The following is a 20,445-nucleotide window of genomic DNA, read 5'->3' on the forward strand; positions in this document are numbered from 1 at the left end:
GTCTGTGACAGATCAGGAGAGAGATCTTGGGGTGGTGGTGGACAGGTCGATGAAAGTGTCGACCCAATGTGCGGCTGCAGTGAAGAAGGTCAATTCTATGCTTGGGATCATTAGGAAACGTATTGAGAACAAAACGGCTAATATTATAATGCCGTTGTACAAATCTATGATAAAGCCACACCTGGAGTATTGTGTTCAGTTCTGGTCGCTGCATCTCAAAAAAGACATAGTGGAAATGGAAAAGGTGCAAAAGAGAGCGACTAAGATGATTATGGGGCTGGGGCACCTTCCTTGTGAGGAAAGGCTACGGCGTTTGGGCCTTTTCAGCCTAGAAAAGAGACGCCTGAGGGGGGACATGATTGAGACATACAAATTATGCAGGGGATGGACAGAGTGGATAGGGGGATGCTCTTTACACTCTCACACAACACCAGAACCAGGGGACATCCACTAAAATTGAGTGTTGGAAGAGTTAGAACAGACAAGAGAAAATATTTCTTTACTCAGCGTGTGGTTGGTCTGTGGAACTCCTTGCCACAGGATGTGGTGATGGCGACTGGCCTGGACGCCTTTAAAAGGGGATTGGACAAGTTTCTGGAGGAAATATCCATTATGGGGTACAAGCCATGATGTGTATGTGCAACCTCCTGATTTTAGAAATGGGCTATGTCAGAAGGCCAGATGCAAGGGAGGGCACCAGGATGAGGTTATCTGTTGTGCTCCCTGGGGCATTTGGTGGGCCGCTGTGAGATACAGGAAGCTGGACTAGATGGGCCTATGGCCTGATCCAGTGGGGCTGTTCTTATGTTGGGAGACTGTGAGATACAGGAAGATGGACTACATGGGCCTATGGTCTGATCCAGCAGGGCTGTTCTTATGTTCAGACTCAATGACTGTAGTTAAAAAGGCTTTTATACTAGAGCCAGCATGCAATGTGAACCACAGACAAAGCTAGCAGTGTAACATAATGATTAAGGCTCCAATCCTTTCCTCCATTAGCTGCATCGATGTAGCCATGCCCAAAAGGCACACACTACATCCAGCAGTGGGGGGGGGGGCAACACAAGAGCAAATGAAAAGTATATCTATACTTTCCCCTGCTAACTGGGTAAGGCACTTTTTAAGTGGGTGCTCTTCTTTTATTTAGCGGGGGGGGGGGGGGGAGAGTAACCGGCCCTCTTCAGCCCAGCACTGTCTTTTCTACTGGCTGTCTGCTGGTGTACTTTTGCATCCTTTTAGATTGTGAGCCCTTTTGGGACAGGGAGCCATTAGTTGTTAGTTTGATTTTCTCTGTAAACCGCTTTGTGAACTTTCCGTTGAAAAGTGCTACATAAATACTGTTAATAATAATAATAATAATAATAATAATACTTCCCAGTGAACCCTAGTGCCACCTATAGGTCTCCTCAGACATACACCACTATTCTTGGTGGCATATGTCTGAGGAAAGAAAAGGAGTGGAAGCTGCAAAAAGGAGGAGATAGGATCTGGTGTGCACCATTGCTGCCTGCTCCACTGTCTCCACCTCCTTCTCACACCTGGTTCTTTCCCCTTGCTCACCCAGTTTTGCTCCTAGTCCTCCCCCTTGCCGCCCATCTCCCACTCACACTGCTGACTTTACAGTTTCTAGCAGGCAAAGCTGGGTCCAGTGGTAGAACTGTAGTACTGCTGCTTCTTGTGGCCACACTTGTAGAATGGCCTCTGATGGGTTGAAAAGTGGTAAATACTGTTGTCAATAATAATAATAATGGAGTGCTGCATGCACCTTCGACAGCCATTTTACTACTGCAGAAGTAACTTCCACCATTGTAATGCATTCTTCTCAGCAGATGAATCCTCCATAGGACTGGGTTGTAAGATATTGAGCTGCAAATCAAAAATTTCCAATTCAAATCTCACCTGTCATTAATTCACTAGGTTTCAAAAACAAGCAAGCCACTACAATACAAGACTGGCAACATAAGGCCATTATAAAGCTTCTTTCCAAAGGGACAAACCTTTTTGTATTCTCCGGGCAACAGATTTTCCACTATTTCAATGAAGTGAGGGCAGTCACTGAGGCCTCCTCAAGGTAAGTGACTGTTTGTTCCCTTACCTTGCGATTGCACTGCGACTGCATCAGCACTGGAGAATTGCATAGGATTGGGCTCTCGGGTAGCCATCGCAACTAATTTTTTAAAATAGAAACACAAAAAAGTTTGCAACACTGAGCCGATGTGGGGACAGCCACACTGGCTCAAATTACAGTTAGGATTGTGCTGTTAGTTCTTCTGTGAACCAAAATAATGGATACCAAGAGAAAATATTTCCCACAGCAAAATGCAATATGACCAAACATCACTGAGGGTGCAGTCCTGACCAACTTTCCAGCACTGACATAGCTGTGCCAGTGGGGCACGTGCTGCATCCTGCAGTTGGGGTGCAGTCATGGAGGCCTCCTCAAAGTAAGGCAATTTTTTTTCCTTACTTTAGAGTTGCATTGCCCTTACTTCAGTGCTGGAAAGTTGGTTAGGATTGCACCCTTAATGTGGTATACAGGTTGTCGAAAATGCTTTCGGGTGCCATTCATTTCACTGGAAGGAAGGTCTGTAGGAATGCAAGAAGACCACAAGAATGAGTCACAAAAGCAATCAAAGAGTTTTGTTGCATATGTTTACCAATATATTTTTAAATGTGATTTGCACCCCACCTCAAAGACGTGGGTTGAGAAACAATTCTTTTTAATACCTCTCATGGTTGTTAAACATCAACCTACCTATCACACTATCTCTAGGCACCAAAGACAACTGACATCTTACAAGGTCTTACAAAGATCAACAGCATCATCTGAATACGTGAAACCATTTTTCTCATTTAATGTTTGCTCAAGTGGTCCTCCTGGAAGCCAATAGAAACATAGTCACTGACTTCTGCTGAGTGAGTTTCAGATGTTGCTACTGATTTTGCATGAAAGCTAATTCAGGAATAACTGGTCTAGATGTCTGGTCTAGAGGGTAGAGCCTCTGTCTGCCTGAAGATAACATCCACAAGGTCGCCAGTTCGAGGCCACCGGCACCGTGCGACCTTGGAGCAGCTGACAAGCTGAAGCCGAGCAATTCCATCTGCTCTGAGCGTGGGAGGATGGAGGCCAGAATGTGAAGCCAGATCGGAATGAAACACCTTGAATGTAGTCGTTCTTGAAAGAAAGAACCTTCTTTGAAATTGTAAAAATCCCTATTTAATAGGGATTTAATAAAGCCTGCCTATGTAAACCACCTTGAATAAAGTCTTGAATAAAGACCAAGAAAGGCGGTATATAAATACCTGTTGTTGTTGTTGAATAACTGGTTTGATAAATAATTTTGCAAGTGCAGTACTGAAAAATGGCCCAGTTTCTTTGAGAAAAGGGTTGTATGAACTGGACAAGTAATTTAACTTCTTTTATCCTGTCTCTCCATTCTCCACCTATGCTTTCATCATGAAGGAAACAGTCAACAAGGTGCTCCCTCTGTTAAAGCCAGAGCACAGAGTGGCTCCCTAAGCGGGGGAAGGGGGCATTTTAAAAAGAGAAATTGGTGCCAATTTCCTTTCATTTATGTTCTTTTCAATCATGAGTACCCCTCAAAGCTGAAGGGTCCTGTGTGGAAAATTAAGCTTGAAGCTCCCTCCCTCCCTCACCCAACCCGCCCTTGTTCCTGATAATCTCCAGTGGGAGGGAGGGAGGGAGGGAATCACAGCTTTAAAAGAGAGGCAAACAAAGAGCATATTCTTCCTTGGGCACTCCTTCTATTCCCCACTTCTGCTTCCATCAGGGACTTAAGTTTAGAGGCAGCCAGCCAATGTGCTCCGTCTCTCCTCCTTCACTTTCCTTCTCAACCCACCCCCCTTTCCATCTTCCTCTTTCTCTGCCTCTGAAAATTATCATACTTGATGAAGGTTTATGGCCCAATCCTATCCAATTTTCCTGTGCTGGTGCAGCCCTGCCAATGGGGCCTGCGATGCATCCTACGGTGGAGTGACAGTCACAGAGTGCCTCAAGGCAAGGGAATGTTTGTTCCCTTACAAGCCCAATGTCCAGGGCTACATTGCTGTTGCACCAGTGCTGGAAAATTGGATAGGATTGGGCCCTTAGGCTGCTACTTGGAAGATGATGATTCGGAGGGCATTCCTGTGTACATCTACTTACATAAGAACATAAGAACAGCCCCACTGGATCAGGCCATAGGCCCATCTAGTCCAGCTTCCTGTATCTCACAGCGGCCCACCAAATGCCCCAGGGAGCACACCAGATAACAAGAGACCTCATCCTGGTGCTCTCCCCTACATCTGGCATTCTGACTTAACCCATTCCTAAAATCAGGAGGTTGCGCATACACATCATGGCTTGTACCCCATAATGGATTTTTCCTCCAGAAAATGGATTTTTCCTCCAGAAAAACTTACTTACTTAGATGTAAGTCTCACTATAGTCAATGCGTAGGTGTGGATAGGAGCCACACTCCCAGGTAAGTGTGGACAGGACTGTAGCCTCAGGCAGTTACAGGCAGAAAAAAGGAAGCCTGGAGGGAAACATCTCCCTTACAGCCCAAGCCTATGCTTGTCTACTGAGAAGTAAGTCCCATTATAGTCAATGAGGCTTACTCCCAGGTAAGTGATAGGACTGCAGCCTGAGAGCCGAATCCTAGGCAGGTCTACTCAGAAGTAAGTCCCATTGTAGTTAGTGGGGCTTACTTCCAGGTAAGTCAGGCCAGGGTTGCAGCTCTAACTGCAGGCGGTGGCTGTGCTTCTCCCCAGAGGGAGCCCTGTGCAGGGCAGGCGGGGCTGGGAGAGTCCTCCTGTTCCAGGGAGGCCTCCAGGTGCCTCTCTCCACGTGGACCAACCGATCTCGTTCTCTGGGTTCCACTCGCCAGGCCTGCTCCACTTGGGTCGATCGATGGCTCGGCGCGCGGCGCGGTAGCTCCGGGCTCGGCTGGCACAGCCTGTCTCTCGGCGGATCGGCGCTCGGCTAATCAGCCTGGCCTTGGTAGTAACTCCGAGCGGCGGCGGCGCTGCAGCGGGCGAAGAAGGCGGTGGCGGGTGTCGCCGGCGGAGCGGGCCGGGCCTCCCGAGCAGGCCCCGACAGTCGGCACCCGCCGCTCCCCTTCCGGCCTTCTCCGGGGCCCGAGTGTGCCAGGCCTCGCTCCCCGCCCAAGGTAGGCTCTGGGCCTAGAGGCTCCGGGCCTGGTTCATCTCTGGGGCTGCCAGGCGGGGGAGGCTGCCGAGGCTCTCGGAGGGCTCCGCAGCCCGCGCGGAAGGGCGACCGTGTGGGGCTGGGAACCGAGGGTGGCCGGCCGGACGGCGTCGAGGCTCACACCCCGCCGACCCGCCCAGTTCTCCTCCGAGGAGCTGCCTGGGAGACTGGGCCCTGCCCCCACCCCCTCGAGCCGCCTTGCTCGGCCTCGGTGTCTTTGTCCGTTGGGGAGGCGTCCAGGGCGATTCCCAGACCCGTCTGGCTGCGAGGCCTCCACGCAGAGGCCGGGCGTCCTCGGTGCCTAAGCCTAGGCAGGTCTCCTCGGAAGTAAGTCGCATTGGAGTCAGTGGGGCTTACTTCCAGGTCAGTGTGGACAGGGCTGAAGCCTTGAGCCCAATCCTGTGCACGTCTACTCAGAAGTAAGTGTCACTGTATTCAATGGGGCTTACTCCCTGGTCAGTGTGGACAGGGCTGCGGCCTCTGAGCCCAATCCTATGTACGTGTACTCAGAAGTAAGTGCCACTATAGTCAGTGGGGTTTACTTCTAGGTCAGTGTGGACAGTGCTGTGGCCTCTGAGCCCAATTCTATGCACATCTACTCAGAAGTAAGTTCCACTGTAGTCAGTGGGGCTTACTTCCAGGTCAGTGTGGACAAGGTTGCTGCCTGGAGCCCAATCCTATGCATGTCTACTCAGAAGTAAGTATCCACATTTTTCAGCAGCAATGTAGCCCTGAGTTAAGGGAGCAAATGCTCCTTTGCCTTGAGGAGGCCTCTGTGACTACTCTCCCTCCCAGGATGACTAGATACAGTGGAGGGCAGAACTTGCCTCTACCTTTGACCTTTGTATAGAAGAGGGAATTTAGGCAGGTGCAGCATTATAAGCCCTTCCATGTTGAGCTGCACCTGCCAGAAATTCCCTTTTTTATACAAAGGTAGAGGCACTCTGTCCCACTTTATACCTGTTAACCCTATCCAGTGAGAAAGTACATTGCCTAGTTGATGAGAAAATTCACATGCTATAGCAGAAGTATCTATATATGGGATAATAAAATATAGCAAATGTTGCCTCAGTGCAAGTCTTGTTGTTCTGCCTTGCTCAGAAGCCCATCTATTCTGCAGTAACTCAAATTTTCCTAGCCCCATGCAGTGGAAGACAGAGGGAATTTTGGCAGGTGCAGCTCAACATGAAAGGATTAAAAAAACTGTACCTGCCAAAATTCCATTTTCTATACTGTGGATAAAGATAGAGGCACTCTGTCCTCCATTGGATCTGGTTACCCTGCCCCCCTGCCACAGGGTGCACTGTACACCCCATTGGCACAGCTACATCAGCACTGGAAAATTGGATAGGATTGGGCCCTAATCCTATCTGCACTTAATCTGGGAGTAAGCTCCATTGACTCAGATAAGATTTTTTCTGAGTAGACATGCATAGAATTGAGATCCAAATCAGCTACTTGTTCTTTGGGATGTTCATGTGTGGGCTACTGTGAGAGAAAGAATGCAGCATAGCCCTAAAGAAAGTAAAACAAAGCCTAGCAAAGTATGATGGGTATCCTCATATATTTGCTCCCAAAGCAAACATACAAAATCCCTAACATTAATAGTCGCATACTTTTCTGTTGGTCCAACTTTGAATTATTCTTGGTTATTGCAAAAAACTCTGTAGATTGGCAAGTTATGCCATAAGTGGGGAAGGAAGATAAATTTTGCTGTGCAGTCTTGAGATAAAACTATTTTATAGTATCTGCTTCTGGAGATCTTTCCGGCCTGCTTTTTATTTGTGATAAATGTCAAATTATCAGTTGTAGAGATTCAAGTATTCTATTGTTCTCTCCCCCCCCTTTGCATCTGAACTAATGTTCAACAACAGATAATTGCTGTGTTTTTATTGCTTTAAAGATGTATCGTTTTCCTGCTAGTGCATGGTAATGAGAGTTGTGTGTAGGATGTCTGTGCAAATTTCCTGCTTACCTGTTGGTTAAGAAATTTCATAATCACTGCATATAAAGAGTGTGTTTATGTTCTAACACACGCACATGCAGATTTGGGTTGTATGTGCTTTTTTTAAACAAATGTTTAGTTGTTGCTTTCACCTCTGAAGTGTAGGAGCATTCATCGAGACCAATTAGTAAAAGCATCAGCAGAACTATCTTTCTCCCCTGTAGTAGTAATAATAATAATGTCATTTTACAGATCTTTTCATGTTGACTTTAAAATTTAGAAGGTTCTGTAATCTTTTTTCTGACTGACAGTACTTGTTCATGTAAATAATTAAAAGCCTCCTTGGTTTCAGTGCTCTGCTTAATCTTGACTGAAATTAACGAGCACTCTTTGGAACACAAAACTATTCCCTTCCTTCACATTCAGAAGCCAAACTGCCTTCTGTGTGACAAGAGGCTTTCCTCTCTGTATCCCATGCCGTGAGAATCTAATGTAGCAATATATGAAAGATGTGCTAGAGAAACAGGCAAAGGGAAATACTGTATTTTTGAGATATACTTCATAAGGTCATATGAATAAGCTGCTGTTCTGAGATTCCATAAGATAAAATGCATTGTTTGGAGACTGTATGTAATTTGTAATATGTTCTTTTGGACAAAACACTTAAAAGTCCTAAGAATGTTTTAAAAATTCCTTTCTGGAATGTCTGGAGCCTTTTAGGTGGCATGGCAAGAATGGATTGAATGTGAAGACTGTTGTGATCCATAAATGCTAATCTCTGCATATGGAAGATGACATGCAGTTGTCTCTGAAGGCGCATTTTTCTTCACATCTTAGACTTTCTCTCAATTTAATATTTGAAGGATAATTAAGATTTAGTTTTTGTCCCAGTTGTTGGGGAAAGGTATTAGCATGATTCTACAGATCTCTGGGGCTGTAATATATGCGCTAGTACTTGCTCGAAAATGATGCTTTGCAAAGCCATGCTAAAGAATACCTTAGTATACAGCTTGAAGCCTTACTCAAATTCAGATGTAAGCTCTTCTGTGTCCCTGCATTTGTGTGGTGCTCTGCAAAATCTAGTGCTACTGCTCAAATCAACAAAGAGAATATTTAAGATTTGCTGTCCCCCATAAACTCAAGGAAAGCTGCTTTTGCAACAGGTCACAGACTTTAATAAACTTCCTCATCGTTATCTTCCTCTTTATATGAAACTTTAATGCTTCATATTCTAGTAGTTCAAGCTCATTGCTGAAGGCAAGATATGCTAAAATAATTTCTGACAAATACCTGTCTGCTTTTTAATGTAAATCTCCAAAGAAGTAAATTCCATAACTATATTTTGACATCTTATCCAGTTGGTGAATTTCTTTTGTAATTGGATAATCTGTGTAATGTTTAGCTTTAAACCTAAAGCTTATAACCATTGCTGCTTGTCTTGAGTAGGGTTAGTATTTGTTACTAAACCTTAATATTACTTTCTGGAAGCTTTTTAAGCGGTCTGGAAGGCAAGTCCTAGAAAGACAGGCTGAAGGGACCAACTCATTTAGCGCAGAGATGGATGTAATACATTGCCTCTGTTCAAATGTTTATCACTGTAGCTTTCAGATGAATCCTTTTCTGGTTCTTAACATCCCCTTGAACTGGCCTCTTAAGGGAGTCTGAGAAAAGTTTGGTGAGCTTTAACAAAGGCTACAGTCCTGTGTATGCTCACTCACAGGATATCTCTAAATTTATTGGTACTTGCTTCTCAGTAAATATGCATGGGTTGCAGTGATCTTAAAAACAGAGATCAAGTGCCTAGGACTGCAATCCTAGTTACACAGTTACTTGGGAGTAAGCTTCATTGAACAAAATGGGACTTCTGAGTAACCATATAGAGCATTGGTTTCCAACCTTTAGGAGACTGTGGACCACTGAGGCAAAAATTGGAATTGTCATGGACAATACAACCCTCACCCCGCTCATTAAAAAATACATTTTAATTTGTAATACAGACAGCCTTCATTATCTGCAGGAGGTCCAGAACCCCGCGGATAAGGAAAACAGCAGGTATTCGAAACCTGTGGTTTTTGGCCCTCCCGAACCTATCTGGAGGCACTTCTGAAACCCCCAGAGACCATGCACCAAAAAATGAAAAACCTCTTTTTTTTTTTTTTTTTGCTGAAAACCGAAACTCGCCTTTAAACAACTCTGGTCTTCATTCTGAAACCTGCAGAAGCTGCGGGCAGATGGATGCGGCCTCTGCGGGCTTCAGAAGAGCCTCTGGAGGCTCCAGGTTGGCCTGCACCATGGGTTCAGGTACCTGCGGATGAAGAAATCTGCAGGTACCAAACTGCGGATAACGTGGGCCACCTGTAATTAGAAAAGATTTGTGAGATTTGTGGATTTGTAGTTTGCTGCTTTTGCTGCCAGTTGCAACTTCAGGCAGTCTGTTTTCTGCCCTCTCTGGTGGTCCATGGGGGACTGCTAGCTCAGTGAGATGCTGGAAGTCATCAAAAAGTGATATTTTTTTCTTGTGACCTTGTGAACCACTTCTTAGGGTCTCACAGACACCTGTGGTCCCCAGTGATTTATAGGATTGTGCTTAAAAATACTGGTTGCTGTACTTAAAGGAATAACAAGTCTATAGGCTTTATTGTGAAGCACTGGAGAAAGGAGGATAGAAAGGTAGAATTCATCAGAAAGCTACACAATTTGTCTTCAAATGAAATGCCTCTTCTTTGATGTTGAATTGTCAGCTGATGCTTCAGTCCTCTTGATTGTGCAGCTGATTGCCAGCTTATGAGAGGCTCCTTTTGTTCTGATAGCAGTCGTGTGGAGTGCCATATTTCATATGTTTATTAGTCCTTTCACCCCCTCATAGTATGTTACTTTGTCAGTTCATAGTTTGCATGAAGGTTGTCTCTGAGTGTTCTTTTTGATTTCAATCAGAATATTCTTGTACCTTAAGAGTGTGGTTCATCTGAGTTCTATTAATGGAAAATCTGTTTATAAAACTGGCTTTAATTACTCCTTTTCCTGATATTTTAGCCTAGTGGTTCCCAGACCTTGTGTTGCAGCACCTCAGGGTGCTCTCACAAACTCATAGGGGTGCTGCTGGATGTCCCTGATGGCTCTTCTTCCTGGCTCCCTGGGCACTGCCATCTTAGATAATGTGATCACATGAGAGCTGGGAACAAGAGGCCACCACTAAAGAAGGGCATTGTGACCATAGTAAGTTTGGGGACTGCTGTATTAGCCCTACTTGCCGCTGTGAACTATCCTTTCTTTCCTCTCCTTAAATTTTTCTTTTTCTTTTTTAGATTATTACCATTCAGAAATGCAGTAATTCCAGAATCTGGTCAAATTGTATTATCTGTGAATTGGCTCTTTCTGTGTTTAGGTAAGACAGTTTTTCTGATAACTTCCTCTTCTAACTATTTTTTGATTCATATGTAGTAAGTTGTACGTTTTTTAAAAACTCAGTCTAACCTATGAACGTTCAGTTATTGTTTCATTTTGTGTCTGTGACCGTAAATAAAGAATATGATGAGTTAATAAGTTTCTCATTTGACTATACCAGGGGTCTCCAAACCCCAGCCTGGGGGCCAGATGCGGCCCACATCAAGCCTCTTTCTGGCCTGCGGCCGACCTCTTGTACCCTGAAATCCTCTGGCCCACTCAACAGAACATCACCAGAACTGTACTCTGATTGAGAGAGGAGGAGAAGCCAACAGTGGACGAACAGACATGTCCCCAGGAGCTTCAGGGGGTCCCAGGAGTCCCCAGGAGCTCCAGCCCCGGGGGGGGGGGCTTTCATCTCAGAGGAATCTAACCGTTTGTGACAGTATTGGGGGAGGTGCAGTGATCTGCAGTCAAGCTGCTGGCTCCGCGCTGAGATGCCATATGGAGAAAAAAAGGCGTGAAGTGTAAAGTTTAAGCTGGAAATTTAAGATAAGCGTTAATATTGTCCCCCGCGCTGATTGACTGATTTGGCTAAAAGCCCTGGATATATTGGAGGCGTTAATGAGAGACTTTTTAAGGAGGTTGAAAGTGCTCTTTTTCTCTGTCATGGAATAAATGGGTGGTGGATTATAATTACAACTATAACTTGGGTGTGAACTAAAATCCAGAATTATTCTTGGACATAATTGGATAGAAATATAATTCTCATTAGATTTGAAAGAGCTTTGTTTTCTCTGCACCAGAGACGGTGTCGTTTTGTTTTTCTCTCCGTTAACCACACTGGACTGTTATCTGCAAGAGGTATGTAAGGAATGCGGATGGCAGAGTAGTAATGACGTGGTGGAAGTGAGGAGAATAATATGTTGTGGACATCTAGTAGAGAGAAATTGCAAAAAATCTTGATTAATACGGAGAGATTGCTTGTTATGGAGCGACAACAGATGAATTGGTCCTCGCAGATTCAAGCCAGTCTGGAGACTCTTTCCCAACAGATAGATGTCTGTAAGGAACAATTGAAAGATATGAAGAAGCAAGCAGAAGATAAACAAGGGAGTGAAAAAGCGGACAAGGAGGAAAATCAACAGGACGAAGAAGAGGTGCTGATGGAGATCAAGAAAGATAAGATGGACAGAGTAACAGGAGTGCACAAATCACAAAATTTGTTGGAACAAGAAGAAGAAAATATATCCCAGTTAACTGGAAGAATGAACACACCCTATATAATAAAGTGGATTTATCAGATTCGGTTATAGAGATAAATTATTAAAGATATTACAGGAGAAAAAAAGGAAAGTAAGAAAGAAAAAGAACCCTGAGGGGTAATTTGAGGGTTAAAGAAAATTGGAGGATTTATTCAGCTAATAATAATGGCCCAAATTTATTTGAAGGGAAAAAAGGAATACATATGAAATTGATAGATATGAATTAGAATGTATTAAGAAAATATAGCTGGAAATGTAAACGTGTGGAAGAATGGTTTTATATGTGGTTATTATGTCAAAGAAAAAATAATTAGATTGGAGTTGAAATAGCTGAGGTGATAATTTTGGTAAATAGATAATTTTATTTTAATATTAATGAGCAATTGAAGTTAGTTTACACTTGGTAGAAAGTGAATATTTAGAAAATATATTATAGGGTATTAAGGAAAATTTATTGTATATTATATAAATAAATGGATAAATCAATAAGAGGAAGAAATAGATGAGTAAGTAGATTAGGGGAGATAGTATGATTAATTAGTAATGGTATGTGGTATTTAGCACTCCTAAATGTATGTTATATGTTTGTATGTCTGTGTGTGTTAATAAATAAATAAAGAACTGTGCTCTGATTGTGTCTGGAGGGTGTTCTGAGGGCCAGAGAGGAGGATTGAATGAGCCTATTCATTCATTTATTCACTCATCTAAGTTCCATCTCTAATTATTTAAATTTTATATTTAAATTTTTTTCTGGCCCTCCACACCACACCAGATATTTGATGCGGCCCTCTTGCCAAAAAGTTTGGAGACCCCTGGACAATACGAACAACTGACTGAGTATTGGAGTTTAAGCAGAAATACAAGAGTATTTGAGAATTCCATGATATTGCACTGGGTCCCCAAGTTATTGACATTCAGGTTATGGACAGTTGTGTTAGCACTTTTGGACATGGACTGTGATGCTTTTGTGCAGATACATTAATGCTATGCTGGCAAGAGCAGGCTCTTTCAACTTCTGTATATTCTGACTTATGGACAGCTGGAATGAAACCAGTACGTAATTTGAGGATGTAATTTTTTTACTACTGGAAGTTAACCTTGGCATACATGTCATAATAACAGCGGTGTCCCCCTTGCGTCATGGAATTGTCCCATGAAAGTACAGAGTTTGAGAAGCAGGCTACTAGGTTTCTCCCCTGCAGTTCAAGACTGACATGCAGAACTACACATACACACCGCAGTCCTCTCTCTGACTAGTGGTTGTACGATGAAAAAAAAAATTCACTCTTGCATTCCCCTGTGCCTGGTCAACACACAAGCAACTGGACAAAATATATCTTCTCTGTTACTTGGGGCCCTGTCCGTTTTGTGTGTGTCAAACCTGATGGAATTGTGCACTAACTTAGAAACTAAATTGACACCTGTTTTTATAGTGTACACTTGAGTAATCTTACACAGTCACTAGAATTATCCTGTATGAAGTCAAAGGTGAATAGTCGAGACTTTTGTTTTCCCAAACACACTGGGGCTTCAATCTTACACACACTTTCTTAAAAGCAAGACCCACTGAATGCAATGGGACTTACTTCCTAGTTGATATGTATTGGATTGCGCTGTCAATTTCTTTGATTTGTGTTATCCCAAACATCAGTTTTTGGGTGCTCTATGGTGTATCAAAGGGGCTTTTGTGCGATACTGAGATCTCGGATCACTAGATGAGACAATACAGGCCAAGGGGCTAATGCAGGAGTGTCAAACTCATTTCATACAGCGGGCCAAATAGCATTCATGATGCCTGCTGAGGGATGAAAATGATGCCATTAGGCAGGAAGTGATATCATTAAACAGGTCATAAACCAGAAATAAGAACTTTTTTCACTTAGGAACTCATTAGCTACAAATGACAAAAGAGAAAGTAAGCATATCTTGATCATATTTCAAAATACGGGAGAGCCCAGTGCTCATGTGGGCAGCACTTTCAGCAGTGACACCTTAGCACACCTTAGCAGCTGATGGTGCTGGGATAGACCAAGGGCTGGATGAAAAGCTTCAGCAGGCTGCATCTGGTCCCCGGGCCTTATGTTTGACACCCCTGGGCTTATGTATGGACGAGTAAGTGCTGTTTGATTTGCATGTTACATGTAAGGCTTTGCATGTTTTGTAGAAGTGGCAAGAAAAGAATTTGAGTGACTCATGCCTCTTCTTACCCTTGAAATTCTGGATTGTGTATGGGGGGGGAGTTGTTCCTAAGGCATGAGGAAGTCACATATAAGGATGTGTGAAATGACCCTAAGTGGCTAAGCAGTGGAAATGGGTATATCTGTTTTGTGTAGATGCATTTTGGTAAGTGGCCTTAATAAAACATTTTGGAATCTTGGGGCCATTAAGTCTAAAGTGTGATTAATTTTTACCTATGTGAGCAGAAAGATGTCTAATACTTTTTTAAAATAAAAAAAAATATTCAGTGTGAAAGAAATTAAGCCCTGATACTCTTTCTTCTCCATCCCCTTCACTTTAACACTACTTTCTTCAGAACTGTTCCTACTCTACTAAAAAAAAATCAGATTAATTTATTAATCTGCACACAGATTAATTTATTTTATGTAAACTTGATTTATTATGCCTGAGAGCAAAGCAGTTCTTCCAGAAGTTTCCCTTAAGAATTCTTTCTGAATTTTCCTTAGCAAGAAAGTTTTTGTTCTGGTGTCTGATTAAAAATATCCCTCTTTGTAAGCAGCTGTTGCCTTTGGTCAGCAATTTAGAAGTTTTTTTCATGGAGTTTGTTATGAAACTGGAGAGTTCTCATGCTTTATGCCTTAGTGTTTTGTAATATCTGCGATGAGAATCTTTCTTGTAAACTTGTGTAATCCAATTGAGAGTACCCTGGACTTGGTTTGCATTCAACCCATCCTCAGCCTTGACCAGGTTACTTGTTTCTGTTTCAATGACAGAACTTGTAGAGGTGATGCAAGATCTGTGAAACAGTTTGCAGTTAGATTATGATACATCAGCAATACATTTCTCATTGTATTCTGTTCATGGAGAAGAACATTTTGAGAGGAACCTATTTTGACCTGCAAATATTTTAAATTGAACTTCTTTAGAATTACACAAATATTAATATTAATACCTTTTAAATATTATGTCTTATATTAACTACTGTTACATTAAAAGAACAATAAATAGCATAAACTATATATTTTTTCTTATAAAATATTTATACCACTTTTCAATAAAAAAAGTTCAAGGGATTTATTACCAAAAGAAATTCTAAAATGTTTGAAAAGAAAAATTGACAAGAGTACTGTAATTTTCTGTCTTCACAAATGATGTGTTCTGTAACTGGTAATAGTTGTGGTGTGTGTGTTGTAAAACTGCAAGTTGCTGGGTTGTAGACAATAGAATATCTGAAATTTTTAATTTTTAAGAAATTTCAAGAACATAATTGTACTGGTTTCTTGCAATGCAAATATTTTGAAAATAAATGTAGTGCAAACCAGTCTTTACCCTGGGTTATTTAAAATATCTAGACAAGAATAGCAATGCAGCAAACTGAATGTAAAACTGTTTACATGTTAAATGAAGAGTTATTAATTGGGGGATTAGCAGTTTGTTAATCTCCAGCCAAACAATTTTTGCATTGCATGAGATGTGAATTGGTGTGATCAGCAAATAGAAGAGGGATTGCTTGGGGGAAAAATAATTTAGGTTTTCTTTGTGAATTATTATTTCTAGGCCACGTTCTTTGTTTGTTCAAAATGCGAATTTTGACTCTTGGGCTGTTGTTTTGTGACCTGAAATAGATTTGTCTTGCATGTACTTTCAATGTGATGTGGTTTTTTACTCTAGAATCTGATGATAGTAAAGGAATATTCTTTGTTTCGGAATGTTGGATATTATCTATTTTGTGTTGATACTTGAAAGTTTCTGATGGGCTTCTTTTGACACATTTTTTTTTTAAACCTAGACTTCCATGAGGACAACCTTGCAAGATTGTCGATGGCTATTCTGTAGCTTCTTGGCACTTTGATTTGGTGCCTGTTGATGACCTGTCCCTTGCACTGAGACGGTAAAAGCCATGAAGGTTGTACCAGAGAAGAATGCTGTGCGGATCCTGTGGGGTCGGGAGCGGGGCACGCAAGCTTTGGGAGCACAAAGGCTTCTGCAGGAGTTGGTAGAAGACAAAACTCGGTGGATGAAATGGGAGGGCAAGGTAAGGATCTTGGTAGCATGCTTGTGAGTTGGTAGTTGACCTTGGACCAGTCTGCCTGTGGGTAGCTCAAGACTTCTGGCACACTTATTTTTGGATTAAGTATTTGTATCTGGTGTGTGGCAAGTTGAGTTTAAAAGTGTGTCAACCTTATGACCTGTCATGGAAGTATTATGAGCATGTTTCATTTCTCTTGTGCTGATTATATGTGAGGTATGAGTTGTAGTAATAGAAAATTTCTTCTTTTTCAGAAAGTTGAACTGCCAGATAGCCCACGTTCTACCTTCCTGCTAGCCTTCAGCCCAGACAGGTATACGTAGTACTTTTATTTTACCTTCTGAATGACACCTCTTTCTGGAAAGGTATACATTCTCCAACAGAATTGCAGATGACAGTGAGAACTGCTGATGTACCTTAATTATCAAATAGCCAAGGTCAAGAGCATTTGGTATTGTGAATGTCTCCATACATGTAATATGTTCTCTTTGACCAGTAATGGTGGCAATTAAATTGTTGACCTGTGAAGAACTTGGTGGCAGGAGATTGTTTTTATAAACAATAAGTGAAATATGGTGTTGGATGGGACTGTATAGGAACTATGCAGGGGACTTCTATAAGTTTTACCTTGGTATGTCATTTGTTCTGTGCCTGTCTGACCCCATTGCAATGGTATCCTGTTCTGGGTGGAGTGAGGGCAGACCTTAGTTTTCCACTTCATGGTGCTTTGTTTTTTCTTAGGACTCTCATGGCTTCTACTCATGTGAACCACAATATTTATATCACAGAGGTGAAAACGGGCAAGTGCGTTCACTCTCTAGTTGGTCATCGGCGCACACCTTGGTGTGTAACTTTTCATCCTACCATCCCAGGGCTTATTGCTTCAGGGTGCCTTGATGGAGAGGTTAGAATCTGGGATTTGCATGTAAGTTCCTTCTAATACATGTTGTTGTACTCTCCCCCCCCCCCCAATTCAGGCTTGATCTGCACGTTACCAAATTGATGTAGGAGTTACTTCTCCATGGTTTTTACACATACCTCCATGGTAACATGAGTAAAGAAACTATGTGGTTTGAACCAATGACACACTTCCTTCCAAGTTATATTTTACCAGCTCTCCTGTCCGTCCTCATTGTACTTGATGCAATCAAGGGGAAGGACCATGACTCAGTGGCAAAGGACATGTTTTGCATGCATATGTTCCCAGCTTCAATCTATGGTGTTTCCAGTTAGGGAAGAGAGAAATTCCTATCTGAAATCCTGAGAGCCACTGTGAGTCTGTGTTGCCAGTATTAAATTAAATGGAACCATTCTCTTTGATCTTGAGACATCGGATTTTGCCTAGTTGAGAGTCTTGCTGGGTGGTTGTAGTGACCATGTTTGTTAGCCCTGATAAAGTCTTTGGGTGACTTAATATTTTGTAATCTTGATAAATCAAGCATCTGTATGAGTCTGGAACTTATTTTAGAGTTTTGTGGACATCTTGGTGCAAGAGATGAGACCAGAGTTGGTTGGTCTATAGGCCAACAGAAGCCTCAGGCAGCAGATGGGGGGGAGGACCACCATCTCTCTCTGCCTACTCCACTGCCCCTCTTTCCTTCCCATATCTGGATTGGAAAAAAGAAGGGAGGAAGAAGAAATGTGGAGGAGAGTGCTGAGCGATAACATTGGAGAATGGGAGGAGCAGAGGGTGAATAGTATTCTTCTCAATCGTTGAATAGGGGTGGACAGCATTTGGCATGCTGCCCTTAAAGGTCTTGGGTCAGTCCTGAATGAGACTATAGTTTGCCGTATTAAAGGTTACTTATCTTGGTAGCACTTTTCGCCATCAGATGTGTGTTCATGTTGTTTACCCTTCCATTATATGAAATGGCTCATATATTCAATAGATGAACTGTGTTAATTACTCTGGAAGATGTGGTGGTCTTGAGTAGTCTCTACAAACATTTTAAATAACTTTTAGTTGGTGATGCAAAAATTCTAAGACTGCATATATAGGCAGGAAATATATAAACAGCATATATATGCTAATGCTTGTTATCTAATTCATAGGTGGAACATAGGAGATCTATTTAGGGTCATGAGAGAAACATATTATTGGGGTCCTATTTGTTTGGAATTTCTGTGTTATTCAAACTGTTAGTGACTCTAGATTGGCTTGCTCTCAGGGTGGAAGTGAGAGCTGGTTTACAGATAGCAACAATGCCATTGCATCCTTGGCTTTCCATCCAACGGCCCAGCTTCTGTTAATTGCAACAGCTAATGAGATCCACTTTTGGGACTGGAGTCGCCGGGAACCTTTTGCAGTTGTAAAGACAGCCAGTGAAATGGAGCGAGTTCGGTGAGTAATCAATTCTTGCCTGTTAATATCTGTGATTGAAGGAACATGAGAGGGATCTAGCTTTAGGACCCGCTGCTAGTACCTGCTAGGACCCACAAATGTGCCTTCTGGCACGTTTGTGGCAGTCTACACTGGCACTGGTTAGGATTGGGCCCTTAGTCAAGACTAACTTAACTTGTCTCCATTGATCCCAGTGGTACTTGGTTGGAATTCACTTTCTTTAAATACAGCCTTAAGGCCCTACCCACAGTTGCTTTTATTTATCTCAGAAGAACAGAACTTACACTACTCATAAACAGTTAAATTGGATCAAAGATGTATGCAACTTATTCTGAGAGTTTTATCTACTATTTTATTCTGTATCTATACTCTTCATATAACAATGGTAGAGCAGTATCCTGAGCTTTTTACTTGCAGTCATGGCAGAATGGAGATTGGATTCCTATCCTTTCGTTTTTGGTGGCCCTATGAATATTTAATCTATTAACAAAACCACATCAAAATATTTGCTTTGGATGTGACAGGACAGACACTTCTCTTAGTGAGAATTCCTTGATACCCAGGGAAAGCTATTCAGCTCTGTCTCCTAGCAGACTTACAATATCTGATTGCATCATGTGTCTTGGTCGTGCAGCTTATAAAGCCAACAGAAAATTACTGGAGACAGCTTGAAGGAACTGTGGCACTGTTCTGAGATAGAGTGACTTGGATCCCGAAATGGATCCTAATAATAAATTCTGAAGTACTCTTAGGTATACTGTGCAATATTGCATGGTAGACTATCAATGGAGGGGGAGTCTGCAAAAATTGTACCTCTTTGTGAAATATAAGAGCTTTTCTTTTCCCTGAAGGACACCTTTGTACTGTTGCTGTGTTGGAGACTGCTACTGTGAGTTATCAAGCAAGTAGGAAGTAATATCCAATCCTAGCAAAATTTAGTTAACCTTAAAATTGAACAGTGCAGACGGTTTGTCTTGTTAACCCTATATGGAACATAGGGACTGGACAAGTTTCTGGAGGAAAAATCCATTATGGGTTACAAGCCATGATGTGTATGTGCAACCTCCTGATTTTAGAAATGGACTATGTCAGAATGCCAGATGCAAAGGGAGGGCACCAGAATGAGGTCTCTTGTTATCTGGTGTGCTCCCTGGGGCATTTGGTGGGCCGCTGTGAGATACAGGAAGCTGGACTAGATGGGCCTGGCCTGATCCAGTGGGGCTGTTCTTATGTTTTTATGTTCTTCTGTTCAGAGAAAGGCACATTTGAGATTATTTGTAAATGGAGGAGAAGCCATTTTGCCTACCTGTTTTCAAACCGCTAATTGGCTTCTCAATGTGAGATGAAAGGGTAGCCATGTATAACTTGTCCTGAGTCAATGAATTCAGGGCTAGGCAAACTAATAGAAAGTTATGCATATATCAGTCAAACCATATTGCTAATTCTCCTGTAACAGTAACTGATAAGCCAGTTCATACCATTTAGTTCTTACAATTCTACCAGATGAATTGATCAGTGTTGGTGTTTGCTGCAATATGGGGGGCAAATGGGGGGTAGTAGCATTCTGCCTTCTAGAATTGGTGCTGGTTCATTATAACAACAGTTTTGTCGTGTAGCAAAGCAATAATCCTTTTGTACAGGGATTCTCTAAGAGTGTGTTTGTGGGTTGTAATCCCAGAAGGGTTGCAAGCAGCTTAAAAGAAGCCACAAACCCTTGAAAAACTAAATTTAAAATATTGGTGTATGAGTGAATTGTCTGTCCATCTGTTGGCTGTTGCAGATGTGCCTGCCCTTGCCCCTCTTCCACACTGTATGGACCACTCTGAGAACATTCATCTCCCTTCTGGGTAAGGTGAGTGGGTGAAGAGAACCCATTTACCTTGGCCAGTCTACAGTGAATCAGTGAATACTGCGAATATAATTTCAGGGATCACAGTAGCAAAGTTGGAGAACTTCTGCTTTTATAAGACTTCCTTCTCCTTCAGAGGATTGCATAAACTCTGAGTTTAGTGTTTGAATCTTTACATTAAAGCAACTGTATTCTTTGCTAAACTGATTTATTTGAGATGTAAGTTGCCCAATCCTGTTCTTGAA

General features: G+C 42.3%; 1 protein-coding gene across 2 annotated transcripts in view; it reads left to right on the forward strand.

Annotated features, from left to right (window-relative positions):
* The first annotated feature begins 5,014 nt into the window (after positions 1–5,014).
* AMBRA1 (autophagy and beclin 1 regulator 1) overlaps positions 5,015–20,445 on the forward strand; it is a 177,550-nt gene continuing 162,119 nt past the window's right edge. For both annotated transcript variants that reach the window (XM_066636722.1, XM_066636723.1), the window contains exons 1-6: positions 5,015–5,171; positions 10,460–10,539; positions 15,771–16,016; positions 16,265–16,323; positions 16,752–16,935; positions 18,179–18,351. In XM_066636722.1, the coding sequence (XP_066492819.1) occupies positions 15,882–16,016; positions 16,265–16,323; positions 16,752–16,935; positions 18,179–18,351 (551 nt within the window). In that variant the 5' untranslated portion in view covers positions 5,015–5,171; positions 10,460–10,539; positions 15,771–15,881. The remainder of the gene's footprint in view (positions 5,172–10,459; positions 10,540–15,770; positions 16,017–16,264; positions 16,324–16,751; positions 16,936–18,178; positions 18,352–20,445) is intronic.

This window comes from Tiliqua scincoides, chromosome 1 (assembly GCF_035046505.1).
Source record: "Tiliqua scincoides isolate rTilSci1 chromosome 1, rTilSci1.hap2, whole genome shotgun sequence".
In the NCBI taxonomy this organism is placed as follows: Eukaryota; Metazoa; Chordata; class Lepidosauria; order Squamata; family Scincidae; genus Tiliqua; species Tiliqua scincoides.